Source organism: Protobothrops mucrosquamatus, unplaced genomic scaffold (assembly GCF_001527695.2).
Source record: "Protobothrops mucrosquamatus isolate PMUCROS unplaced genomic scaffold, P.Mucros_1.0 scaffold39, whole genome shotgun sequence".
In the NCBI taxonomy this organism is placed as follows: domain Eukaryota; kingdom Metazoa; phylum Chordata; class Lepidosauria; order Squamata; family Viperidae; genus Protobothrops; species Protobothrops mucrosquamatus.
Genome location: NW_015386421.1, coordinates 3,108,524 through 3,132,737, shown reverse-complemented (window position 1 = coordinate 3,132,737; position 24,214 = coordinate 3,108,524). Strand labels below are relative to the sequence as shown.

At 38.0% G+C, this 24,214-nt stretch overlaps 2 protein-coding genes across 2 annotated transcripts in view; one reads left to right on the top strand and one right to left on the bottom strand.

Annotated features, from left to right (window-relative positions):
- MED8 (mediator complex subunit 8) lies at nt 1-20,097 on the bottom strand. The gene is made up of 7 exons (XM_015811365.1): nt 20,010-20,097; nt 7,654-7,772; nt 6,497-6,641; nt 2,568-2,708; nt 1,582-1,663; nt 1,178-1,426; nt 1-580 (listed from the first exon to the last, which is right to left on the bottom strand). Exons 1-7 carry the CDS (start codon nt 20,013-20,015, stop codon nt 516-518), a joined length of 807 nt encoding a protein of 268 aa, XP_015666851.1. The 5' UTR covers nt 20,016-20,097; the 3' UTR covers nt 1-515.
- Nucleotides 20,098-20,157: 60 nt separating this feature from the next.
- The window catches only part of SZT2 (SZT2 subunit of KICSTOR complex), an 84,889-nt gene continuing 80,832 nt past the window's right edge, over nt 20,158-24,214 (top strand). The window contains exon 1 of the mRNA XM_029283210.1: nt 20,158-20,187. Within this exon, the coding sequence (XP_029139043.1) occupies nt 20,158-20,187 (30 nt within the window). The remainder of the gene's footprint in view (nt 20,188-24,214) is intronic.

Sequence of the window (24,214 nt, the reverse complement as noted above, 5' to 3'; positions counted from 1 at the left end):
TTCTACCCCTTCAAAACAGATAATATATTGACCCATCTAATGACATAAGATCTAAGCATTCTATGAAAAATGCAACCAAGAGAAAGCTACAATTGTTCCCATAATCCACCTAAAAATACAAAAAACTACATGAGAAAGAGCACATCAACTTTTATTTTTTTTTAAAAAATGTTATAACTTGCATGTCTCATACAATCTCAGTGATCAACAGGCAGTTCCAAAAGAGGTACACTACCTTAGGAAATCAGATTTCTTACATTAGTAAACAAAAAAGTAAAGTTATTTACCATCTTGGCTTAGCTATCAGAACAAGCTTCTTGTCTCCAAAAAAATGCCTCTATCATTTCGAATGAAAAATACACTTCTACATTCTTGTATCCTGGATCAATACAGTTGTATGAATAAATTATCCAAGTGACCTTCAGAGAAGACACCAAGTTTAATGATTGAGAACAACTTGAAGTGTTGACTTGAAATGAAATCCAGGAGCAGCAATAGATCAGAATATTTCCTACTCATCTTTGATAGGGATGCATTGAAGCAGATTTGATATTGGTTTTTATGCCACTGGGCATCTTACCTGGAGAGATGAAAAAAGCTGAGTTTAGTAATGTAATAAGAATTCGGCCAATTTAGGGGACAATGTCTTCATTACTATCTATGGGTCTTTCTTGTACATACTTTTGAGGAGGTACATTTAGTCACTCACTCAAACTCTAACATCACTTTGTGCAAGGTTCTCAGATATTGTATGCACTTATTGAGCTAAATGAGAAACCTGATGAATAAGAGAAAAGACTTAACCTGCCCACTATCCCATTTTCCTATGGTAAGTAAAGGCTTTTTGAAAATACCATCCAGCTGGACATAATGAGAGTAGCCTGCTCCTGATTTTGATTACTAGCCACTTATTCTCAGTGTAATGGACACTCCTATATTTAATACAATCCTATCTCATCTCCAGGCTCACAGACTCCTGGATAATGTTAATATAAATCATATGCTGTCATACCCACCCTAAAATGATGTGGGAGAAACAGGTATCACGTATCTTGTTCCAAATAGCTGTTCTTTTTAAAAACCCCTCTGGTTAGACAAAATGTTTAATTTTCCTAGGACAACACTTCTTATTGTCCTAACAGTACCACTGTATATTTGTCTCTGTGATTCTTTTTACCTGGTTGCCCTGCTTGTGGCATCTGCACTCCTCCAAGCATTGGCTGTTGCTGATTTGGTGCACCTGACATTTGTACTTGCTGCATGGTAGAAGCACCAGCTATGATGGCATTGGCACCTTGCTGGCTGGTTGGAACAGAACTTCCCACTCCTGGTGGACGTCTGTTTGACAATCCCTTTCCAAAGGCTACAGCTGCAACTAGGGCATTGGTGTCAGCGGGGTTAAATGTCTGCTTGTTCTGGCGTAAACCTGTAGGGCAGAAAAACAGTCATACTGGTCTCCAAATTTTTCCAAAGGTGTAGGTTTTACTTCTTACCATACTTTAATTTCTGCTTCTGGGATTTCTGTCTCTCAATAGTGTTAGTCCCCACTAAAGCTCATTCAGTCCTTATCTAGAACCATACCTCCACTTTCAGATTCTCGATCTTCTTTGTTGATTTTCTCTAGCAAGTTCGAACACATTTTGTTTAGGCTTTGAATTTGTTTCTGCAATCATAAAAATCACATCATGTCAGAATTTACAAGTGTTTCAGATTGCCTGACTTCATGTAGATGAAACTCATTAAAGCCTATGCCCAGATATTCTGGAAGCTGGAGACAGTTTGAAACCTCACACTGCCTTGCAAGAATCAGAGATAAGCATTATTTTGGACCTGAGAACTCTTTGGTGCGAAATTAGGCCTGAGAGTGGGAAAAATTATGCCTATTAGCATGTATATGAACCTATGTAAATGAGCACATTAGCATATGTAGACATATATACCCATCCACAAAATAGATTACTGACATACAGAGATGTTTACTATTGATAACAAGGGCAGTGGGATGTGATGATTTCAAGCAATCTTTGTTGCAAGGAAATGTGGTGCAATAGGATTGAGACCAGTGACTATCTCTCAGTGCATCCTACATTAAAGAGCTGTATGGGGAAAGTAGAGGGCGTACATATATATTATTTTGAGGCCCGGAAGGCAATATAGAATAGAGCAACAACAACAGTATACTAAGTACATCTTATTTAACATGTAAACAGTGATTCCTAAGAGAGAATTAAAATGAGTGAGACAAGCTGGTCCAAAACCATGCCTATCCATATACACATTTACCAAGAAAAGATTTTAGATTTGAAGTGTGTTTATTCAGTATGCAATATTTTAGATTTAATTCCAAAAATGTGCTTTGGGGTACACAGAGGTAAAATACATCTGCATCTCTTTAAAGTTGACACTTTTTTCCCCTTGGATCATGAGGCAAGTGCAGAGGGTAGCCACATGATCCCAGGAAAAGACCCTACTGTTTTATAGGGCTGAAGACAGGTGTTATGTTTGTGCTCCCTCAGGCTCCAAGTTTCTTTTTTCTTCCTGATCCTACTAATCAATCATTGTCCTACCTGTGCCACATCAGTACCAATACGAGCTGCATCTGTGCATAGCTGCTTCTCTTGCTCCTCTACCTCAGGATCAGGCTTAGTTCGCAGATGATCAGGTACAACTTCATGGCTGAACACTGGTACTCGTCCTTCTGTCTGCCGCTGCAATATTCAGTCTATTAGGACTCATATCTTGCAGCAACATCAAACAATACAAAGCTAAACTCATAGGCCTCAGGTTATTGGAAATGTAGCTTCAGAATGCCTATCTCTGCAAGTTTTTAATCTTTCTCTTATTATAATAAAATGAAGTACCGTAATTAAAATAAATTTCAATGAGTTAGCGTCTTCACCGTCTGCAAGTCAGCCATTATAAAGAAACAGCTTGAAACCGGGACTGTAATATCAAACTGCCATAAACAGTATACACCAATGTATTATTTATTACCTTGTACTACTAGGTGATGAATTTTGATTCATCCTGAAAACAATACTGGCTGAAATATAGGGAATGAATGAGTATTCTCTGATCAGCTCCATGTTCATTTTCAGGACTATCTGATATGAGTTGCATAATATGAAGAACTCACTGGGCAATAATTTTTTGAAACCACAGAAAAGCATAAAAAAGAAACATAAAAAAAGCGAACAGACTTAGAGAAGATCCATTGTTTCTGGCTCCAGATTCTACTAGATATACTGTCACCTCTGCCAGTTATCTTAGCCAGTTAGAGATAGTGAATCATCAGAAAGTCTTTTCGCTTGCACAATGTCATGTGCTCCCCTCAGCTGTCTTAGATGGCAAATATAAAGGGATACAATTGGCTGAAAGACTCTGTCCCTGTGATTCTGGAGAAGTGGAAAGTTCTGGATACATCCCTCTTTGCTGCTCTTTTTATAGACACATGTAAACAAAATTTATTTTCCTGATAATAAATATTTATCCTTGTCATTCTGATACCATTCATCTTTAGTGGTTGCTTAAAGATGAATAGGTCGTAGTCACAGTACAGGTAGCTAGTTTCTATGCAGCAGCACTAAAGATTCACGGAACTTAATAAATAAACCACTATAATCATTTTATACAATGCACCAAATCTTTTGATATTATCACCTTGTTATACTTTAGTACCTAATAACTTATAAACTTTCACAATTTAAGGATTAAAAATCAATCAGAATACAGCTGGAAGGGACATTTAAGGTATTCTAATCCAACCCACTGCTCAAGTAGGAGACCCTATACCAGGGGTAGGCAACCTTGGCTCTTTTATGATTCGTGGACTTCAACTCCCAGAATTCCTGAGCCAGCTATGCTGGCTGAGGAATTCTGGGAGTTGAAGTCCACGAGTCATAAAAGAGCCAAGGTTGCCTACCCCGTCCTATACCATTTCGGACAAGTGGCTGTCCAATCTTTTCTTAAAAACTTCAAGTGATGAAGCATCCACAACTTCTGAAGGTAAGTTATTCCACTGGTTAATTGTTCTCACTGATAGGAAATTTCTCCTTAATTCCAGGTTGCTTCTCTCCTTCTCTCTATCCATTGTTTCTTAATTCTGGTGCTTTGGTAAATAAGCTGACCCCCCTCTTCTTTGTAGCAGCCCCTGAATACTGTTCTGAATTAAAGCAATTACTTGAGAATATGCTCTTCCTATGCTACTTTCCCCAATCACTTTTATAATTCTGTCACCTGTGTAATAGCCCAGCTTCAAAAGTAGGCCATCCATCCTTAACTTGTTTAACAAAAATGGGTGTCCATTGGCCCTGGATTTTTTCTTGGTTTCCCTGGCTGCAGTTTCCAGGGACTTTGGCTGGTGGGGCAGCTTTTTTTTTTCTAGGGTGGCCTCTTGTCCAACAGGTCACCATTATTTCTGTCTCCAGTTGCAAAGGAAGAAAAAATTCACTGGAATCCACATGGGGGGGAGGAGTTAGGGCAAAAATAGACGCCCGAGGGAGGAAGTGAGGAGGGAGGAAATATTATAATATAATAATATATTATATATATGCAATAATATTGTATATACTGTATATTATAGTAAGGGAATGTAATATATTACATTATAGCTTGGCCATGCTCTTGTTTATGTGCAACTGATAGGCTGCCAAATTATGATTTCAATATAGATTTTATTTTTATTTGTCCTTATTTTATTCTAGAATATTTTTACTAGATACTCTTTGAGAAGTTTTAATTGTACTGGTTTTGATTGTAATAAAATATTTAAAAGATAAAGCAATACATAAAAAAGCAATTTTTAAACATGATACAGGAAAACTGAAATTTTTTTAGAAGACATTTGTATTTTGAGGAGGAAGAGTCAAGATTTGACTGATTAAAAAGACTTATATTCTGTAATAACCCAGCTAATTTAGTAAAGATCTGGATTTAATGTCTCTTTCTCTCATGCATTCACATAGACTTACAGACTCACTCATGAATGTGTGTATGAACACACAAACACATACACAAGGACATATCTATCTTTATCTATGATATGGCTCCATATAGTGACAAAATAGCTTGACTTATAAACATATGCTGGCCTCTCTTTTAAGGTAACTATTCCCTATACACAATTTTGTTGTGCAAGTATAGCTTGAGTTATATAGTATGTGATCATTGCTTCTAGTTTAAAATCCAATCCCATAATTTTAAGGCTTCTTTTTGCCTGTAAGAGCTTATTTTTAAGCTTTGCAAAGCATTTCCTTAACTGCTGTCTGAAGTCTACTATTATTATTATATTTCTTGTTAGACAGAATTGAGTGCTATAGGCAATCTACAAGGGTGGGTTCCAAAATATAAAGTTATGTTTAGATCTGCAAACTATCCGTTCAATCTAGTTTACTCAGCATACTGTAGAGCCTTCACATTCTTTAATATTGGATGGAAGGTTCATAAAATTCCATTTAATGAAAGAAATGGTTCTTCTCACCATAATGAACGGAGATATGAATTTCTTCATTGTTCTTTGTGGTGGCATACCAATACAACCTCTTAGCAGAGATCAAACTTTCACTGAGGGAAAAGTGATTTATTTTCTACTCTCAGAACAGAACCCTGCTATTATAGAGTTGCCAAATTCTTATTGGAATCTGTTGCTAAAAGAAGTCTTTAGATGTCTTAATCCTGGAATGATATTACAAAGAAGTCTTGTTATTCTTTTATCTAAATTTTAGTCTTATTCACTTTTGCTTTATTATATTTTGTTCTCTTTTGCTTAATTCTTAATTGGCAGTTTATGTAATAATTTTTATGGTATTTAAACCTGCTTTTATGCATTATATTTACTTAACTGGTCACCAACCAAAAATAAATTTTTGTACTATTACTATTCAATAATAACATATTTATGTCTTTTTATTCTATTATCATACAGAGTATCATCCATAACACTTATTTCTATTAATCAAATACTCTAGTCTGTAGAAAAAAAAATTCTTGGTTTCCTTCTCCTTCAACTATATATATATGTCTTTGCGAAAGTTTGTAAGTTTTGCATTATTCACTCAACTTTTTCTTCACTGATAAAAGATTCATTGTTCAGTACACATAGTCCTCGACTTACAACCATTTATTTCGTGACTGTTTGAAGTTACAACACACTGAAAACAGTGACTTATGACCATTTTTCACACTTCACACATCCCCACAGTAACATAATCAAAATTTGGAATGTCTGGGATCATGTGATCACCTTCTGCAACCTTCTGACAAGCAAAGTCAATGGGAAAGCCAGATTCACTTAACCACATTACTCACTTAACAACTGCAGTGATTCATTTAACAACTGTGACCATGGCAAAATTCACTTAACAACTATTTTGCTTAGCAAGGGGAAATTTTGGGCTCAATTGTGGTTGTAAGTCGAGGACTACCTGTATCTTTTCTCCTAGAACTAAAAAATAACAATAGTGGTCAAGAAAAGTTGCAAACTGAGTCAAATTCTTACCATTATCTCTTCATCCCGATCTGGCGATAACACTAATGGAATAATAACCTGATTGCGCAACAGTGGAGTCTTCTCATGCTTCAGCACCTTGTTCAGAGTATTAAGCTGTCCTGAGAGCAGAGCAAAACTATCTAGCACAGAGGGCCTAAGGCAGAGAGATAGAAACAAATACATGAATTATATCAAAAGAACATCTATGGATGTGGTTGAGGGAATTAAATTACTCTTTAATCAGAGTGCTGTAACAAAGAAATAAAACTCATTGAACATAACCACTCTAATTCTAACAGATATCATGTACAGATTTCCCCATAGGAACTATTTATTTATACAACATATATTCTGGTTTCTACACATTCAAGGCAGCTAACGATTAAATTCAAAACACAAAACTTAGAAACTCAAAGGCAAACTAAAACCAATGAAAGCATTTACAATGACAATTTTGGTGAAGAAATGTGTCTTGGCTATTTTTTAAAGAGACACGTGTACCAAACATAGCTTCTGGGGGAGTTCATTTTATGCTTTTCTTATTAAAACACAGGAGAATTCCTTCTTCTGTGTGTCATATAAATGAGCCTTTGACAGCCAGGGCATCTTCAAAAAGATCTTAATAGGAAGACAGATCTTAATGTGAATACTGGGGAGAGCCAAACAAATCACAGTTTCACCATCTTGTTAGGTCAAAACATTAAAAATGCCTTTAGTTCCAGAAAATTGTTTCAAAACTCAGTTAATTCTGAGCAAATATACTGACTTTATATTATTATATTTTTAAAATGTTCCAAAACAAAGAATAGTTGTTACTGGGATCAAGCAAAACTCAGTTTTGTTTGTTTTACAGCCCGAGCCTTTATATATTTTTCAGCCTGGGTCTTTATATATTTACTCCAGTATAATTGCCATTAAATTTCATGAAAATCACACAAAGTTGAAAAAGGAAGGGACCGAAGGCTTTGCTAAAAACATAATAGGCAGTCACATTCTAAAATCAGAAAATTTGCTTCATTCTCCAAATAAACTGGAAACTAGTAAGGATTAAGTTTTGAACTGCAGCATATTGAGTTCAATGTATGTTGACAGTATCCTAAATTACGTGAAATGTTACGCAAAATGCTGTCCCCTCCCACCAGTACTAGCTGGCTATGAAAACTTACCAAGTGAGACGGTCATACTCATTCTCCAGCTTGTAAATGAAACTGACCAAGGAGTTCTTCAGGTCAGCCACCTGACTGATAAGAGCCTCCAGGGATAGCTCAAGCTGCTTTTCCTCTCTCTGAAAAGGACATACAATAAGTTTAAATATATCAGCTTTCCAACAAAATAGCAAAGTGTCCCTCAAAGTTTATCTTTTGAATAATCCCTCTTTGGTTTTCAGCTATAGATACTCATGACAACTAGCTGAACTTAAAACAACAAAAAGAGCTTTTCTGGCTATATTACTATAGTAGTAAAAGGAAGAAAAGGGTGGGAAAAAATGGAAGACAAAATAATAATAGGTGCTAAGGAGATGGCAGAACTCTTCAGTTCCTACTTTGCTTTCCTTTAAAGGGGAATTGACACAAAGAAGAACTGGCAACCCATGACATGTAAATAGTTTGTTAGGGGCTACCTGGCTATCATAACTGAATTTAAATCTCCAAGACCAGATCAATTATATCTGATGGTCTTGAGTAGCTTTTGGATCTCATGTTATCAGTAATGTTTCCGGATACAGTTCAAGGTACTGGTTAATACCTACAAAGCACTTCATAGCACAAGACCTGTTATTTGAGGGATCACCTACTCTTGTATTTTTTGTCGGTTTTATAGTGTGACAAAGTATGCATTCTCTGGGTCCTATTAAATAGCATCAACTAATGGGACCCAGAAAAACTTTCTCTGTTATTGAACCTGCCGACTGAAATAGCATTCCTCTTTTTTTCAATATCTTTCTTATGGAAAAATTTCAACAATACAAATATTAGAAACAGAAAAACAACAGAAATAAGGAACGATAGTGAATAAGAAAGAAAATAGAAAAGATGTTAAGGAAATAGCTTCTGATCTTTTTGACAGCAGTTATAAATACATTTATATTTTACTCCCTCGCTCTATGGTTGCATTATAATTTCTTTCCTTCCGTAAGCTACCCTTTCTAATCTTCAAATCTTTAAATCCCAAGCTCATTTTTCTCTGTTGTCATAAAAAATGTATACGGGGTTTCCTGTCATTGATAAATATAGCTGTTGATCTTTTTCTAATCAAATTAATTTTGCCACGGTGCTAGTTTTGTCCATCTTCATCAAGATGTGGGTATTTCAGAATGCTTCCATTTTTGTACATGTCTCATTTTATACAGTAATCACATACTCTATAAAAATAACCTTCTAAGGCTCTTTTCTGACTATCCATTAATCACAGCAAAAAAAGTTCTGGTTTCAGTTGAAGGTTGATCTTTAAAGTTATATCACTCTATATATTTGAACTCAGAAATTTCTGGCCTTTTTACAAATCCATCAAATATGATAAAATGACCCTTCATTGTGTCCCCAACATAAATTTGAAGTACCTTTATACATTCTAGACAATTTTTCTGGAGTCAAATACTGATGGTACATGATTTTATAAAAAATATCTTGTAAGTTATAAAAAAATGTACATCTCAATTCTTTTAACTACTTATTTTGCCACTGTTCCATCAGTATATTATGTCCAAAGTTCTTAGCCTATTTTGTTTCTTTCATTTGTTTTTTTTCTGTTTCAAATTTTGGTAAGCTTATACATTTAGCAATTCATCATTTGTACAAAGTTCAACTTACAATTCTGTCTTCTGCTGCTTAGTTCCAAATGTCCTATTGTCTACCTTAAATCCTTCTCTTAATTGAGCAAACAAAAACTATTGAAAACTAAACTCCTCTGCTTTCAATTGCTGTCTTGATTTCATCTTATATTGTTCATGTTCAAAGGTTTAGTAGTAGTAGTAAAATATAATAATCACAATTCTTAATAAAATTATATTTAAAAAAAAGAAAAGCTGAAAGAAAAGAGAAGAGGACAACCAGTAGCAAGGTGGATGAATTTGGTTATACTGGCAATGGTAGCTCCACTAGAAGTCCTGAAAGATCAGGTTAGGAACAGATCATTATGGAGAAAGTCTAGGGATTGCTAAGAGTTGACACTAACATGGTGGCACATAATCAATCAAAATCTCTGATCCACAGAACTTTTACAATAATGCTAAGCCTTAAATACAAAGTCTATAAGGGATTTCCAATCAGGTATTATCAGCCTTGAGTAGAATTAGCTCACTTGGTCGTGTTTCTTGTTTGCTCTGACAAGAAACATGACCAAATGAGCTAATTCTACTTTATTGTAAGGCTACATTAATAGAATCTTGCAAGTCTGAGTACAAAGTTCTCACTGCCACATTTAACTGCCTGATCAACTAGGGCAGTCTTTCCTAAATTTCTTCCTCTGACCATTAAACCACTGGGTTACCCCCCCCCCATTTTTTGTCCAATGGTTTCCAGCGCAGCATCCCCCTTGTCCTTCAAGATCATCCTCATATACTATTACAGGCACCTTGGGCCAGTCACTCTTTCAGAGCTCTGGAAAATAGGCAATCGCAAACTGTTTCCAAAACCTTGACCAGAACCCTCAGGGACTACTCCAGATATTTGCCAGGAATGAACACTGAAGGAGACATACCTACATACAAACACAAACACACAGTCCTCCCCCCCCCTCCCAAATTGGTAAGGTACCTCTCTATACTTCAAGGGTTATTTGTGGTTAAATTATCACATTCAATTGCAAAAACAGCAGGAATTCAGCAATGTGAAGCAAGAAATTACTCAACAATAAAATCCAGTTTTGTCGATGGTTAGGTTATGAGTCTTAGCAGACGCTAAAGGCTGAGTAGCTGTCTTAGCAATTATCCGCAGGCAGTAATGATTAAGGAGTTGGAGTTTAGTTTTATAAAGACCAGCAGTCTGTAAGCTATGTGTAGCAATGTTGAAATTACATCTAATTTGGTTTCTTGTTTTGCTTTTAGGTGTATTTTCCCACACTTGAGATGTATTGATTTGGAACATTTCACCTCCTTTTGCAACTATGTAATCTTTACTCTGTATTTTTCTATGTTTGATAATATAATGTGATACTGATTGATTAGATCTGTACCAATACTTTCTATAATTGAAAATTGTTCTTAAGCTTTGTTATTGTTATATCTTACAAGTAAATTTGTTTAGATAAAAATGAATTAATTGGCAACATTTCTGTTAACATCTTGAGAGTTAAAGGTAAAAATAAAAATCAGCAAGTGCATTTATCTATTTTCAGTATCTTTTGGGGTTTCCCAAATTACTATGCTTGACGTTTACTCAACTGACCATAATAATAATAATAATAATAATAATAATAATAACAACAACAACAACAGTAACAACAAAAACAACAACAATAATAATAAAGTTGGAAGGGACCTTGGAGGTCATCTAGTCCAACCCCCTGCTCAGGCAGGAAACCCTATACCATTTCAGACAAATGGCTATCCAGTCTCTTCTTAAAAACTTCCAGTGTTGGAGCATTCACAGCTTCTGGAGGCAGGTTGTTCCACTGGTTAATTGTTCTAACTGTCAGGAAGTTTCTCCTTAGTTCTAGGTTGCTTCTCTCCTTGATTAGTTTCCATCTGTTGCTTCTTGTCCTGCCTTCAGGTGCCTTGGAAAATAGCTTGATACCCTCTTCTTTGTGGCAGCCTCTGAGATATTGGAATACTGCTATCATGTCCCCCCTTGTCCTTCTCTTCATTAAACTAGACATACCCAATTCCAGCAACCATTCCTTATATGTTTTAGCCTCCAGTCCCCTAATCATCTTTGTTGCTCTTCTCTGTACTCTCTCTAGAGTCTTAACATCTTTTTTACATCGTGGTGACCAAAACTGGATGCAGTATTCCAAGTGTGGCCTTACCAAGGCATTGTAAAGTGGTATTAATACTTCACGTGATCTTGATTCTATCCCTCTGTTAATGCAGCCCAGCACTGTGTTGGCTTTTTGACAGCTGCAGCACACTGCTGGCTCATATTTAAGCGATTATCCACTAGGACTCCGAGGTCCCATCTTAACTACACACACCAGAATGTGACATCCTTTCATGTTCTTTCTTTAACTTAGCCAATACTATAAACAACCACATACTAATAATATTCAGGGTACACTACAAAACATCTGACATACTTTTTTTTGTCCCAGGTCAGGGAGAGCAAGGTACAATAAATAAGATGGTTGGAATAGCAACTGACATATTTGGTCCATGTGTAGAGAAAGGAAAACAGAAAGATCTGGTTTAGTATATCAGTACATATATCATACATTATTCAGGTAGCCATGAGTATTTGGTTTATGCTAATTCCCAGAAATTATGATACATAAACACCAATAGTTGTGTGTACACAAAATATTAAGCTATAACTAAGCAAACTGTACACAATATACAATATGAACCCAGCCAGTATCTGTATTTTTAGAAAATGTCCTCTTACACACAAGGAATGTATTTCAAGAATACTTATTAGGAGAGTTAGACATATCAAACTGTCTTGAAGGGGTATTGGGGGTGGATATCAGGGTACAAAGACCCAGAGGATTTCTGAAAGAAGAAATTTAGAACTTGCATCTTTTTATTCTGTAAGTCTCAATAATTTGCTGCATGGTGAACAACACTATATCAAACACCAGCTGCAATACTTCAAATACGACCCAATCTATTGGAGCTGTAAGCCTCCAATGGCTCCAATGTGAAAAAATGGGATATTTCAAAACTGTCCCCAAGTGAAGACCCAAGTGAAGAGGTCACATCTAAATGAAATGAAGAATTTCCCAGTAAGAGAGTATGGATGCTCTTCTACCAAGCAGTAAATAATTATAATAGTAAATGGATACCCAGTAATGGCCAGGAGGAAAACTAAAGTCATGATCTCCATTGTAAAGGCCATATTCCTTAATGACCAACACTTGACTTAGGCATCACACATACAACTGCTGTTTGCCTAAGCCATACAGAAAGAGCATGTAAAACTACATTTTAAATGGAAAGTGGGAGCCTGCTGTGCTACATAGAAAAGATCTAGCAGAACACAAATGGAAGACCAGTCAGGAAAGAAAGATGGAACTGCTATTTCTGACTGTAAACAATTCTTCAGAACTTTCCATAGAAGCCAGGGACATAGCTGCAGCAGACACAGTTAAAGAAGCAAAATTAAATTCAGGTCCAGGCTCTGAGCAAATTAATGAGGTGGAAAGGCAGGTACTAAACTTGCCCATCTAAGTTGCTGTCTAAGAAGCAGACACGTCTAGAAGGAAGAAAATGTGCATAGATGCCAGAAACTGTCCTCAGTTGCAACAGAGTAGTTCAAGACAGAGCAAAAAGAGGAGCAGAGCCTGTTTATGATCTGGGAGAAGGTAGAATGCAATTAGGCAATTTCAGACTTTGAAATTCATCACAAAAAATAGACTGTTGTATCAGGAGTATCTTCCACAAGGACAGAGGGGGAGAGAGAGACAGAGAGACAGCTAGTTATGCTCAGGTTTTGCAGACTATTTTAAGCTTGCAGATAACCATCCACAAGGCCATATTAGAAACAAGAAAAAGTTCAGAGAGATTTTTTACAGGTCTGGAATTGGTAGGAATGTGACCAAATATGCACAATTTTGAGGTGGAGAATAGCAAGAACAAGTTGAAGGCAGATACTTAAAAAACATGCAATTATTAAAAGGTTCATAAAATTTACAATTTTTAATATATAAACATATTAAACATACAATTAGGAATTCTATGAAAATCAAGGCAAGTATTTAGATTTTAATTATTGAAAAAAAGAAAATAAAATTGGACTATGAAAAAATGACAAATAAAGCTAAGCATTTCTTGTATAATGATATAACTCACCAGAATCATATAACAAAATTTTTTAATGGGTAATCTTATCTGTTAAAATGGAGCTCAATTATTTTTGTAGACCTGATATTATTTAACATTTTGTGAGCAAAGGAAAAATCAGAGTTGATGGACTCAACTTTTAAAAACCATTTATTTATGAATCATCAAACGATAGGTTTGGAAGGAACCTTAGAAGTCTTCTAGTCCGATTTCCTGCCCATAAAGCAATCCTTGTACAGATAGCCCTCAACTTATGACAATAGGCGCTGAAAAATTTGTTGTTAAGAGTGTAGTTGTTAAGTGAGGCATCATGTGATCACACCCAATTTTACAACCATTTTTGCCATGGTGGTTAAATGAATCATCCATAGTCGTTAAGTGACAGATCACATGATCACGACCTGCAACCTCCTGCTGGCTTCGCCACTGACTTTGCTTGTTGGAAACCAGCTGTACAGATGGCAAATGGCGATCAGGTGATTGCAGGGTAGAGGGTACTGCAACTGTGATAAGCGCGAGCTGGTTGCCAAGCACCCAGACTGCTATCCCATAACCATGGGGACACTGCAACAGTATTAAATGTGAAGATCAGTCATAAGTCACTTTTTTTCAGCACCATCGTAACTTCAAATGGTCATTAAACAAATGTCATTAATCCAAGGACTACCTGTTCCATCCCAGACAAATGGCTGTCCAATTTTTTTCAAACCTCCAGTGATATCACCCACAACTTTAGAAACTGGCTGTACCACTATTTTATAGCTGTCAAAGTTAGGAAATTCCTCTTTATTTCAAATTTGGTTCTCCTGCAAAGCTTTCAGCCACCGGTCGTCTTGCCTTTGGATACTGTAACAAATACATCTCTGATCTGGTGACCACTAGGAATTCTGCTTCAGAAATCACCAGAACTGAGACACTCTATGTGAGATTAGGCTGTAGGGTTCATTAGGGATTGCTGCTCACTTTTTTACCTGAAGTGTAACAGCATCCCTGCCTGTGCTACTGGTTGTTCAGATTGGTAGTAAAGCTCCCCAGACTTATGGTTCTGGAGGATTTCAACCTATCTGCCTGGAGTCTTGAGGTAGCACAGGGGTTCATTGCCATGACAGCAGAACCTGGTCCAACTTATTTACAGCCTGACTCATGGGGGGGGGGGGCATATCACACATTGGATCTGGTGTTTGCCTTGGGGCACTGGTGTTATGTTTTCATTTCTCTTTCGCCAGTTTCAGCCACTGCAATACAAGATCCCTTAGAGTTTAGATTTTATCTCCTCTCCTCTTTAACATTTAAATGAAACTGTTGGCTAAGGTCATTTACTGGTATGAGGTGAGGTATACATCTCCATCTCCTGGCTGAGCAGAGGATGCTGCCATGGTACTGGTTGAATGCCTGGAGGCTGTGAGAGTCTGGATAGGAAGGAACTGACTTCAACTGGACTCTGTCATGACATAGTGGCTTTTGATCTCCCAGGGTCTGGTAAGATGGCATTTTTGACTCTGGACACAGCTGGTGTACATTTTGGGGTCCCCCTAGACTCACAGTTACTACTCAATGAGCAAGTGACAGTCCTGGCAAGAGAGGCCTTCACATAGGTTTGTCTTTTCTTGTGCTTACGCGTAATCAATAATCTATAGAGCCACCCAGATTCTTCTCATAAGTACTATTATTAAGCTAGATACTGCCTATCTTGTACTTGTACATCTGGTTTTTCCTGTCTCAGTTGCAGAATCTTATATTTTTCATCACTGAAAATATGTTGTTGAATAAGGCCAATATTCAGGTCTATCAAGATCCTTTGGAACCTTGAGGCTGTCTTCTGTCAGCAGTACCCCACAGGTTTGTGTCAGCCACAAATTTTAGGAGCATCCCCTCTATTCCTCCATTAAAGTCATTTATGAAGACACTGAAGAATATTGGATCCAGGAGAGAAACGTGAGGTACCTCACTGCATACCTCCCTCCATGGGGATATAGATCATTATGGACCACATGATGGTTATAGTTATTCTGCTAACTTTCCAATTTATCAAAAAGGAGGCTATGGTCTACTACTTTATATAATGCTGTACTGAAGTCAACTTCATCCATAGCATTATCCTGGTCCACTAATCTAGTCACATTGTCAAAGAAAGTAATATTTGTCTGGCACAACCTGTTTTTAACAAATCCATGCTGACTTCTGGTCATCACTTTATTTCCAAATTCTTGCAAACCCAATGCTCGATTATCTTTTTAAGATTTTCCCAGAATAATATTCTTGGCAACAATACAGCATTCAAGTCCCAAACTTTCTGGATCAACCAAGCTTTTTACAAAAAGCCAGAAGTAGGAGATATCCTTTTTCCAAAAAGGAAATCATCATTTCTTGAACAATGAATTTTCATTTTGAAATGTATCATGAGTTAGGGCAGCTCCCACAGCAAAAGTGTCATTGGCAGTAATAGGACTGTGCAGTAAATATACTAAAAGAATTACAGCAAATTGATACGTAAGATGACAAAGCTGTGAATGAACTAAGACATTAAGACACTAATAAAAAGATGGAGATTTTAATTTTCCTGATTTTCATCTATATTATTGGGCTTACAGTTTAACATTTTTTCCTCAAAATCAAAATAATTAGTTCAAAGGCCATTATGAGCACAATTAGAAAATTATTATTACATTACTTAATTTGATACATGACTCCAGTTTTACAATTAACTTCTTTGCTTTTATCTAAAGATTCACCAGAGGTTATAGGGAAAACAAGCTTTAAAATGCCTGTAAATCATATTTCTGAATTGAACAAGGACAAAAAATTCATTAATAATTTAGATTAGCATGCCACTGATCAGTTTTTCAAAATGTTTGAGGATTTGCAAAAACAAGTAGACTATCCAAAAGTGCTCAATAATATAAGCAGTACAAATATCTTTATTATATATTTTGCATCATTCATTATTTTACTTATTAATATCACTAGAATGTTTTAATTTCCTTAATTATAGCTAATTTTATTCAAGTTCAAAAAAGTTAAATTGGTAGATCCATCTGAATTAACTGCCATTAAAATCTGAAATAAGGTGAGATATTCTATTTCAACTAATCAGGTAGGATATTTAAAGAATATAGTTAAATTACTATTGCATGATCTTGAAATAAATTCAACAAATATTTTTCATACTATTGGGCACTTTAGGGGATGTACAATAATGATTGGCTTTCAAATTTTGTATTTTGGAAATGTCATATGCCAGCAGGAACTCTAGGGCAGTGATGGCAAACCTTTTAGAGACTGAGTGCCCGAAAACCGCCCCCGCCCTAACAACCTGGATGGAAGACCTACTTATATTTTCTATATATGAACATGGGGTCAGAGTTTAATTTGTTCTTTTAAGACCAACACTCTTGCATGTTTTATTGTTCTATGTATTTCTACTATACATTAATGTTTTTTAATTATTTTTCTTTGTACTTTATTTTTTGGATTATCTTTTTTCTATCTCGTATTATCATTTGTTCTTGTATCTAGTTATTTTCCTTTTTCATTACACATTAAAAAGCAATAGGGATAGCTGCATTGCAACCCAGATAATTGTGGCCCCTAGGCCTCTGATTACATTAAACCAGGCATGTCAAATTGCTGGCCTGCAGGCCAGATGCGTCATGCCGAAACTACGCCCAACCCATTGCCGGCAATGGGAAAAAAGTTTTGATATGTCGCGCAACATCACGAATTTGACATGCCTGCATTAAACTAACTCCTGTAATTCAGGGCTTTTCAACCGGTGGTACGCGTATCACCTGTGGTACTTTGCCACATGGCAAGTGGTACACGACCATCCTAAAGAAGTGTAGCGGGGGAGGAGAATGAGCCGAAGCGACCCAAGCCTGAGGGAGAGGCAGCTGCAGCTGTAGGACTGTCGGCAGAAGCCCCAGGAGCCTGCAGGGCTCCAGCTGATTGGCTCCAGCTGACTGGCGCTTCTGGAAGTAGCTCTGAGCTGGAGATGAACAGAAGAAAAAAAGGGGGGGCAGGAGAACCTATAAAAGGAGGTGGTTTGGGTGGGAAAGGGGAAAAAAAGACAGCAGGGAAAGGTTTAATCCCTTTAAACAAATGTAATTAATTTTACCCCCTTTAATTGAGTCTGTCTATGGCTTTTAGAAAGTTTCTTTGAAGGTAAACAGACTTAATTTAAAGCTAAAGCTTTTTGCAATTACCGGAGCCTTTCAGTCTTGGGTTGCAATACTGTGACACGTGACACCCCTGAGGCAGCTTAAAGGGGAAAAAACGGAGTTTTCCTTGCTTTGCACTTGATTCCTGTGTCTTTAAGGGTACAGGGAAGGGATTGAGGGGTGCATTCTTACTACACAGTGAAAAGAGCTCAGAAGGGAGAGAGGAAGAAGGGCCAACCAGCTAGTTCAGGGGCCTACAGACTTAGCAACTTTAAACCTATGGACTTCAACTCCCAGAATTCCTCAACCAACCATGATGGCTGAGGAATTCTGGGAGTTGAAGTCCACTAGTCTTAAAAGTGCCAAGATTGAAGACCCCTGAGCTAGCTGGTAGTGGTGCATATTAATAAACATGGATAAATTCATCATACATTTGTCAGTGCAAAGGGAAAGTGATTCAGCAAAGGAACAGCCACCGAAGAAATTAAAACTGGCACTTTTTTCCTTTTTTTCTACAGTTTGTAACATTTTATTATAGAATAAAATACAAAAATACAAAAGCAAATAGTAGGACACAGTGGGGAGCAAAAAGGGGGAAAAAGTGAAGGGGAGAAGAGAAAAACAAGAGACTTCCTCTGTTGCAGTAGAAGGAAGCATTAACATTGAACCTCAACTTTTTACTTTTCCATAATATTATAAACTAGCCATTTCTATGAATCTAATCAGTAAAACCCAAAATCCCCCCCCCTTTTTTTAGTCATCAAGTTTTTAACACCTTGCTAAGCACTGGTGGTAATCAAATATTGTCATGTCCTAAAAGTGGTACAAGCTGTGAAAAGGTTGAAAAGCCCTGCTGTAATTAATGGGTGCCATCTAGTGGTACTCTAAATTTTGGCAGCCCGGTTTGTGGAATGGTAGGTCAGTTTTCAGAATGTATATACCAGAGGTCCCTAACCTTTTGGGCACCAGGGACTGATTCCGTGGAGAGAGGTTTTTCCGCGGATCGGAGGGTGCGTGGTTTTGTGTGCTGCCTGCATCCTGCGGATGGGGCTTTGCTTGTTTGTGCGGACTGGTTGCTGGCATGCCACGGACCAGGGGTTGAGGACCCCTGATATATACTTTTTATTAAAAACATCTCAAGCACAGTAAAGTGTATTGTAAGCACAATCTGAAATTGGGGGTTTAACATTATTTTAGTTGCAGCCATTTTTCTAAGACAGTTCTTCCTGCATTTTACATTACTCATCATCTTCCAAAATCCTGCTATTGTTAATTGAGAATTACTGGTACCTGCAGTTACCTAAAATGTATGTATTAATATTCAGTCATCCCCAGATGGCATACAAATTCATAATATCTCACTTAAAATAGCTCTTTATATTGTCTATTTCAAAAGATATGTTCTAGAATTCAGTCAGCAAATCTGGTTGTAACTTTTTTCAATCTAATAATAGCTGCTAAGTATTAACTGTAAACCAATCAGTGATATTATAACAGGCCAGGCTAGCTAGAAATTCTAAAAGATGAATTGCCACACAAAGGATGGGCATCACTTTAGGGAAAATTATTCTAGTCTATTGGGACGACGCCGTTCTTACTTTCATCCGCTGTTTGGGAATGCAACCTAGATCCATTCAAGCAACATTAGCAAAAGACTAATACAAGGCCGGATTATAAAGATTATAAAATAGACCACCCAAAAGGTCAATGTGCTAAATCAAGCAAAAGCACAGCCAACAGGGTAGCAGCAAACCAATAAATATTACTTCAGCTTTCTGAGCCAACAGATTTCACAGCTATGCTGTCAGATCTCTTTCAGGTTAAGCATGGTCACCAGTTCTGATTAGTGTGGGATCTCAGTGTGTTGTTCCAGCCCCCAAATCTGCTAACATCCGCCCCCCAATATGCTGCTACAGGACGGGGGACAGCAGGTAGCCATGTTTATTTCTACATCTTTTCTGATCGACACTATTAATTTAGGGCTAGGTTGGTGAAGCCCAGCGGGTCAAAATTTAACATATGATCAGTGTCGTTGAACAAATGCAGGTAACTGGGCTAATAAAACAAACCACGGATTACCACGGAGCCTAGATCGCTCTCGGATCGGAACTTTTAAATTATTTTTAAAAAGCTACGCCAAACTCTACTCGATCCTGCCGGCAATCTCTAGGGCAGCGGCCCCCCAAACCTTTGGGCACCAGGGACCGGTTCCGTGGAGAGAGGTTTGTTTCTGCTGCCCAATGGGGGCGTGATTTCACATGCTGCCTGCATCCCACACAGATGGGGCTTCGCTTGTTTCTGCAGCCCAGTTTCTGGCATGCCGCGGCCTGGTGCCGGTACACGGACCGGAGGTTAGGGACCCCTGATCTAGGAGAGCTGGGTCTTTAAACAGCCCGGCGCACCACCCAAAAACCCGGCGCGCCCACTTCACCTGCATGGCAACGAAATTCGAGGTCAGCGATAAAAAGCAACCACAGCGGTTCTCGCCGTTTCCTTTTTTTCCTCTTCCGGGTCAGAGCATGACGAGGCGAGGGCAGGAGGAGGAGGAGGAGGAGGGAGGGGCGGCCGGAGGGCCAGCGATGGCGGCTCCAGAGCAACCGGAGATTGAGGTACGTACGCCAGGTTCGCGCGTGCTGCACCCGCGGAGCTTGTGGGGGAAAAGGGTGGTGGCTGTGCACGTCCGCCCGCGGGGCGTGCCTTAATTTGAGACGCTCCGAGCCTAATTGGTAGAAGATGCGGACTGGGGGGGGGGGGGTAGCGATGGTTGGTGGCGGAGGCGAAGGACGCCGCTGGGAGTAGCCGCTCAAGACTCGGGTTTGCAGAGCGAATGAGAGTGCAAGCCCGGCGTGCGTTCCCAAGGACCGGTGCCAGCGCCAGACCTGGAAAATGACGAGCCTGTTGCACACGTGTCGGTGGGAGAAGGTCTGAGGACGTGGTCCGTTTTAGAAAAGATTCCAGTCCCCAGCTTTCCCCAGCGAAACCTTTTTGTAGACACAAGTTGTGATGCCGTTTTCTATAGTTCTGCAGCTGTGTTTGATACTGAGCTTGTAGAGGAAGTGTTAAGTTAGACAGTTTTTTTCAGCCTAATTTGGGCACGAAGGATCAGCGGTCGATAAACAAGCTGCAGATGCTATCCTATCAAAGTCAGAACCTGTCACTTCTAACCGTTCATCTTCCCAGGGTCCTGCTCTCCATAATTCAGTGTTGTATATATCACTCACTTGCAGACAATTTGCTCCAATTCTTATTCGGTAAATAGTTGTATGTAACTTTACTTGCGAAGATTCTGGAAAAGATAATCAAGCGACAAATCAGTGAACACCTAGAGGCAAACAAAGTCATAACCAAAAGCCAACATGGGTTTGTCAAAAACAGATCATGCCACACAAAATTAGTGGACCAGAGGAATGCTGTGGATATAATGTACTTGGACTTCAATATGGCATTTGATAAAGTAGACCACAACCTATTACTTGATGAGATAGAAAAATGTGGGGTAGACAGCATCATCACCAGATGGATCCGTAGCTGACTGACTGGCCTTACTCAGCATGTGGTCCTCAATGGAACTGCATTACATGGAAGGAAGTGTGTAGTGGGGTGCCCAGGGCTCTGTTCTAGGCCCTGTGCTCTTCAACATCTCCATCAATGATTTGGATGAGGAGATACATAGGGAACTCATCAAATTTGCAGACAACACCAAGCTGGCAGGAATAGCCAACACTCCAGAAGATAGGCTTAAGATACAGAAGAATCTTGACAGACTTGAACATTGGGGACTATCTAACAAAATGAAATTCAATGGTGAAAAAAGTAAGGTTTTACATTTAGGCAAGAAAAACCAAATGCACAGTTATAGTATAGGTAGTACCTTGCTCAATAGTAGCAACTGTGAGTGGGATCTTGGAGTCCTAGTGGACAATCACTTAAATATGAGCCAGCAGTGTGCTACAGCTGCCAAAACAGCCAACACAGTGCTAGGCTGCATTAACAGGATAGAAATTGAATCAAGATCAGATGAAGTGTTAATACCACTTTATAATGCCTTGGTAAGGCCACACTTGGAATACTGCATCCAGTTTTGGTCACCACGATGTAAAAAAGATGTTGAGACTCTAGAAAGAGTACAGAGAAGAGCAACAAAGATGGTTAGGGGACTGGAGGCTAAAACATATAAGAAACGGTTGCTGGAATTGGGTATGTCTAGTTTAATGAAGAGGAGGACTAGGGGTGACATGATAGCAGTGTTCCAATATCTCAGGGGCTGCCACAAAGAAGAGGGAGTCAAGCTATTCTCCAAAGCACCTGAAGGCAAGACAAGAAGCAATGGATGGAAACTAATCAAAGAAAGAAGCAACCTTGAACTAAGGAGAAATTTCCTGACAATTAGAACAATTAATCAGTGGAACAACCTGCCTCCAGAAGCGGTGAATGCTCCAACACTGGAAGTTTTTAAGAAGAGACTGGACAACCATTTGTCTGAAATGGTATAGGGTTTCCTACCTAAGCAGGGGGTTGGACTAGATGACTTCCAAGATCCCTTCCAACAAATTAATATTAATATTAATATTAATTGGAAAGCCCACTAATAGAATTGAATTTACTTTCAAGTGAGTTTGCCTATGACTCAGTTTGTTGCTGCTAAGGGGAAAAATGGACTTTGAATAAAATTGTCTATTTAAACCAGTGTGTCAGAAAAGATTAGCATGAGAAATATTTGCTTGATACCGTTGGCTCTTATTAGATCATCTTCTGCCACTTGTAATGTGCAAATGATTGTTTCATGGAACATGCTTGCTGGAATCCTGATTGCAGCAAAAAGATTTAACATGGTTGATTTTATTAGAATTTTTAAAATTATTGAAATGATTTTCTAAATCATCAATATAGCATAGCAATAAACACCATTACTCACCATAATTAGCCAATTAAATATACCAAGAGCCAGCCTGTTACAGAGGGTGAGGTATTGGGCCAGGATTAGAGAAATTTAGGCTCTCATCCAATCTTACCTGTGCAAATCTTTTTGTTTTCAGTCAAGTATGTTTGAGCCCCTAATCTGTGTGAAATTTTCCAAAGCCAACAATCCTCTTGTACAGTATATTCCAAAAATACAAATCCAATTAATAGTTAAACTGGGTTTTTTTAAGGATTAAAGCAGAGGTCCCGAACCCCCGGTCCATAGATCAGTACCGAGCCGCAGCATGCCAGCAACCGGGCCACACAAACAAGGAAAGCTCCATCCGCGAGATGCAGGCAGCACACAAATCCACACACCCTCCAGTCCGCAGAAAAACCTCTCTCCATGGAACTGGTCCCTGGTGCCCAAAAGATTGGGGACCTCTGGATTAAAGGACAATCATTAATTTTAGTAAAACCTGCCGGTCCAAAGATTCTTTTTTTTTTTTTTTTTTTCAATATAAAATTTTTATTATTTTCAACATAAAAAAAAACATCACAGATATTTCACAATGCTATATGGAAGAAAAAAAAAAAAAACCCCAGCCCCCACCCCCCCACCCCGGACTTCCCAAACCGAATCCCAGGATAATATTCAGATATAAGCAAACAAATATTAGAATCTCTATGAGGTGTTTTATATAATCAGATGTACTCATCCATTTTATATAATTTTTTATTCTTTTTGTTCAAATGACTTTTGGATTTAATATAAGGTGGTGAGACACGAAGAAAACCTATATTTGTTAGGTAGAAGAGGTATAATTATTTTTAACAAGTAAACTCACTAAGAAGTTTATTCGTCTTTAGAAACGGTAATCAGCAAGGTACGAAACTTTCAATCTCCAGTCTTCCATTCCGGTCCAAAGATTCTTGATCTTTAAAGAAAGCCAAAGAATAAAAGAAGTCCAAAGTGATTAAGGAATGAGCCCATTAAGAGTCCATATAAGCAAATTTAATACTATAAGCACAATGGAATTCTGTAATTCTTAGCTGATTAATAAGCTAATTTCAAAGACACAGTTCCTGTCCCCTCCTTAAAAAATGCAGCTGTATAGAGCAGAGGTCCCCAACTTTTTGGGCACCAGTGGACCGGAGGATGCGTGGCTTTGTGTGTTGCCTGCATCCCACGGATGGGACTTTGCTTGTTTGTGTGGACCGGTTGCTGGCATGCTGCGGCCTGGTACTGGTCCACGGACCGGGGGTTGGGGACCCCTGGTGTAGAGCACATGTGGGTAATCTACCTATCTTTAATTCAGTCACCTGATTCCTGCAGTTGGGTGCTCTCTTTTTTGGCTACAATGTGTTCCTTTCTCTTCATATATAAATAAAAAGGTACGTTAAAAAAGAAAGAATACATGGTCATGAATGCTCAGATTCCTCATGCAGTACATTATTGTCTTTGTCAAATTTTCTAAGATTTAATGGCAGATAGCATTTTCAATCTGATTTCATTTCTAACTTGATGAATTTTTCAGGTTTTTTTAATCCAGCAATTTACCTGTGGCTTTTTGTTAGATCTGTCAGAATTACTCTATAAAGTGGGAGGAAAGAAGTCCAATTAAATACATTGTTTTATACATTCAGTAGGTTTTTTTCCCCCTTTTAACTTTAGAGCATGAATTCTATTTTGTTCTGGCATATAATATAAGTAACAATTTAAATACCGAATAGCTT

Excerpts from the sequence above, each read along its gene's own strand:
- MED8 (XM_015811365.1), bottom strand. Across the intron at positions 2,709-6,496 it reads ATCGGGATGAAGAGATAATG|CGGCAGACAGAAGGACGAGT; the intron begins GTAAGAATTTGA and ends TGAATATTGCAG. Across the intron at positions 1,664-2,567 it reads TTGGTACTGATGTGGCACAG|AAACAAATTCAAAGCCTAAA; the intron begins GTAGGACAATGA and ends TTATGATTGCAG.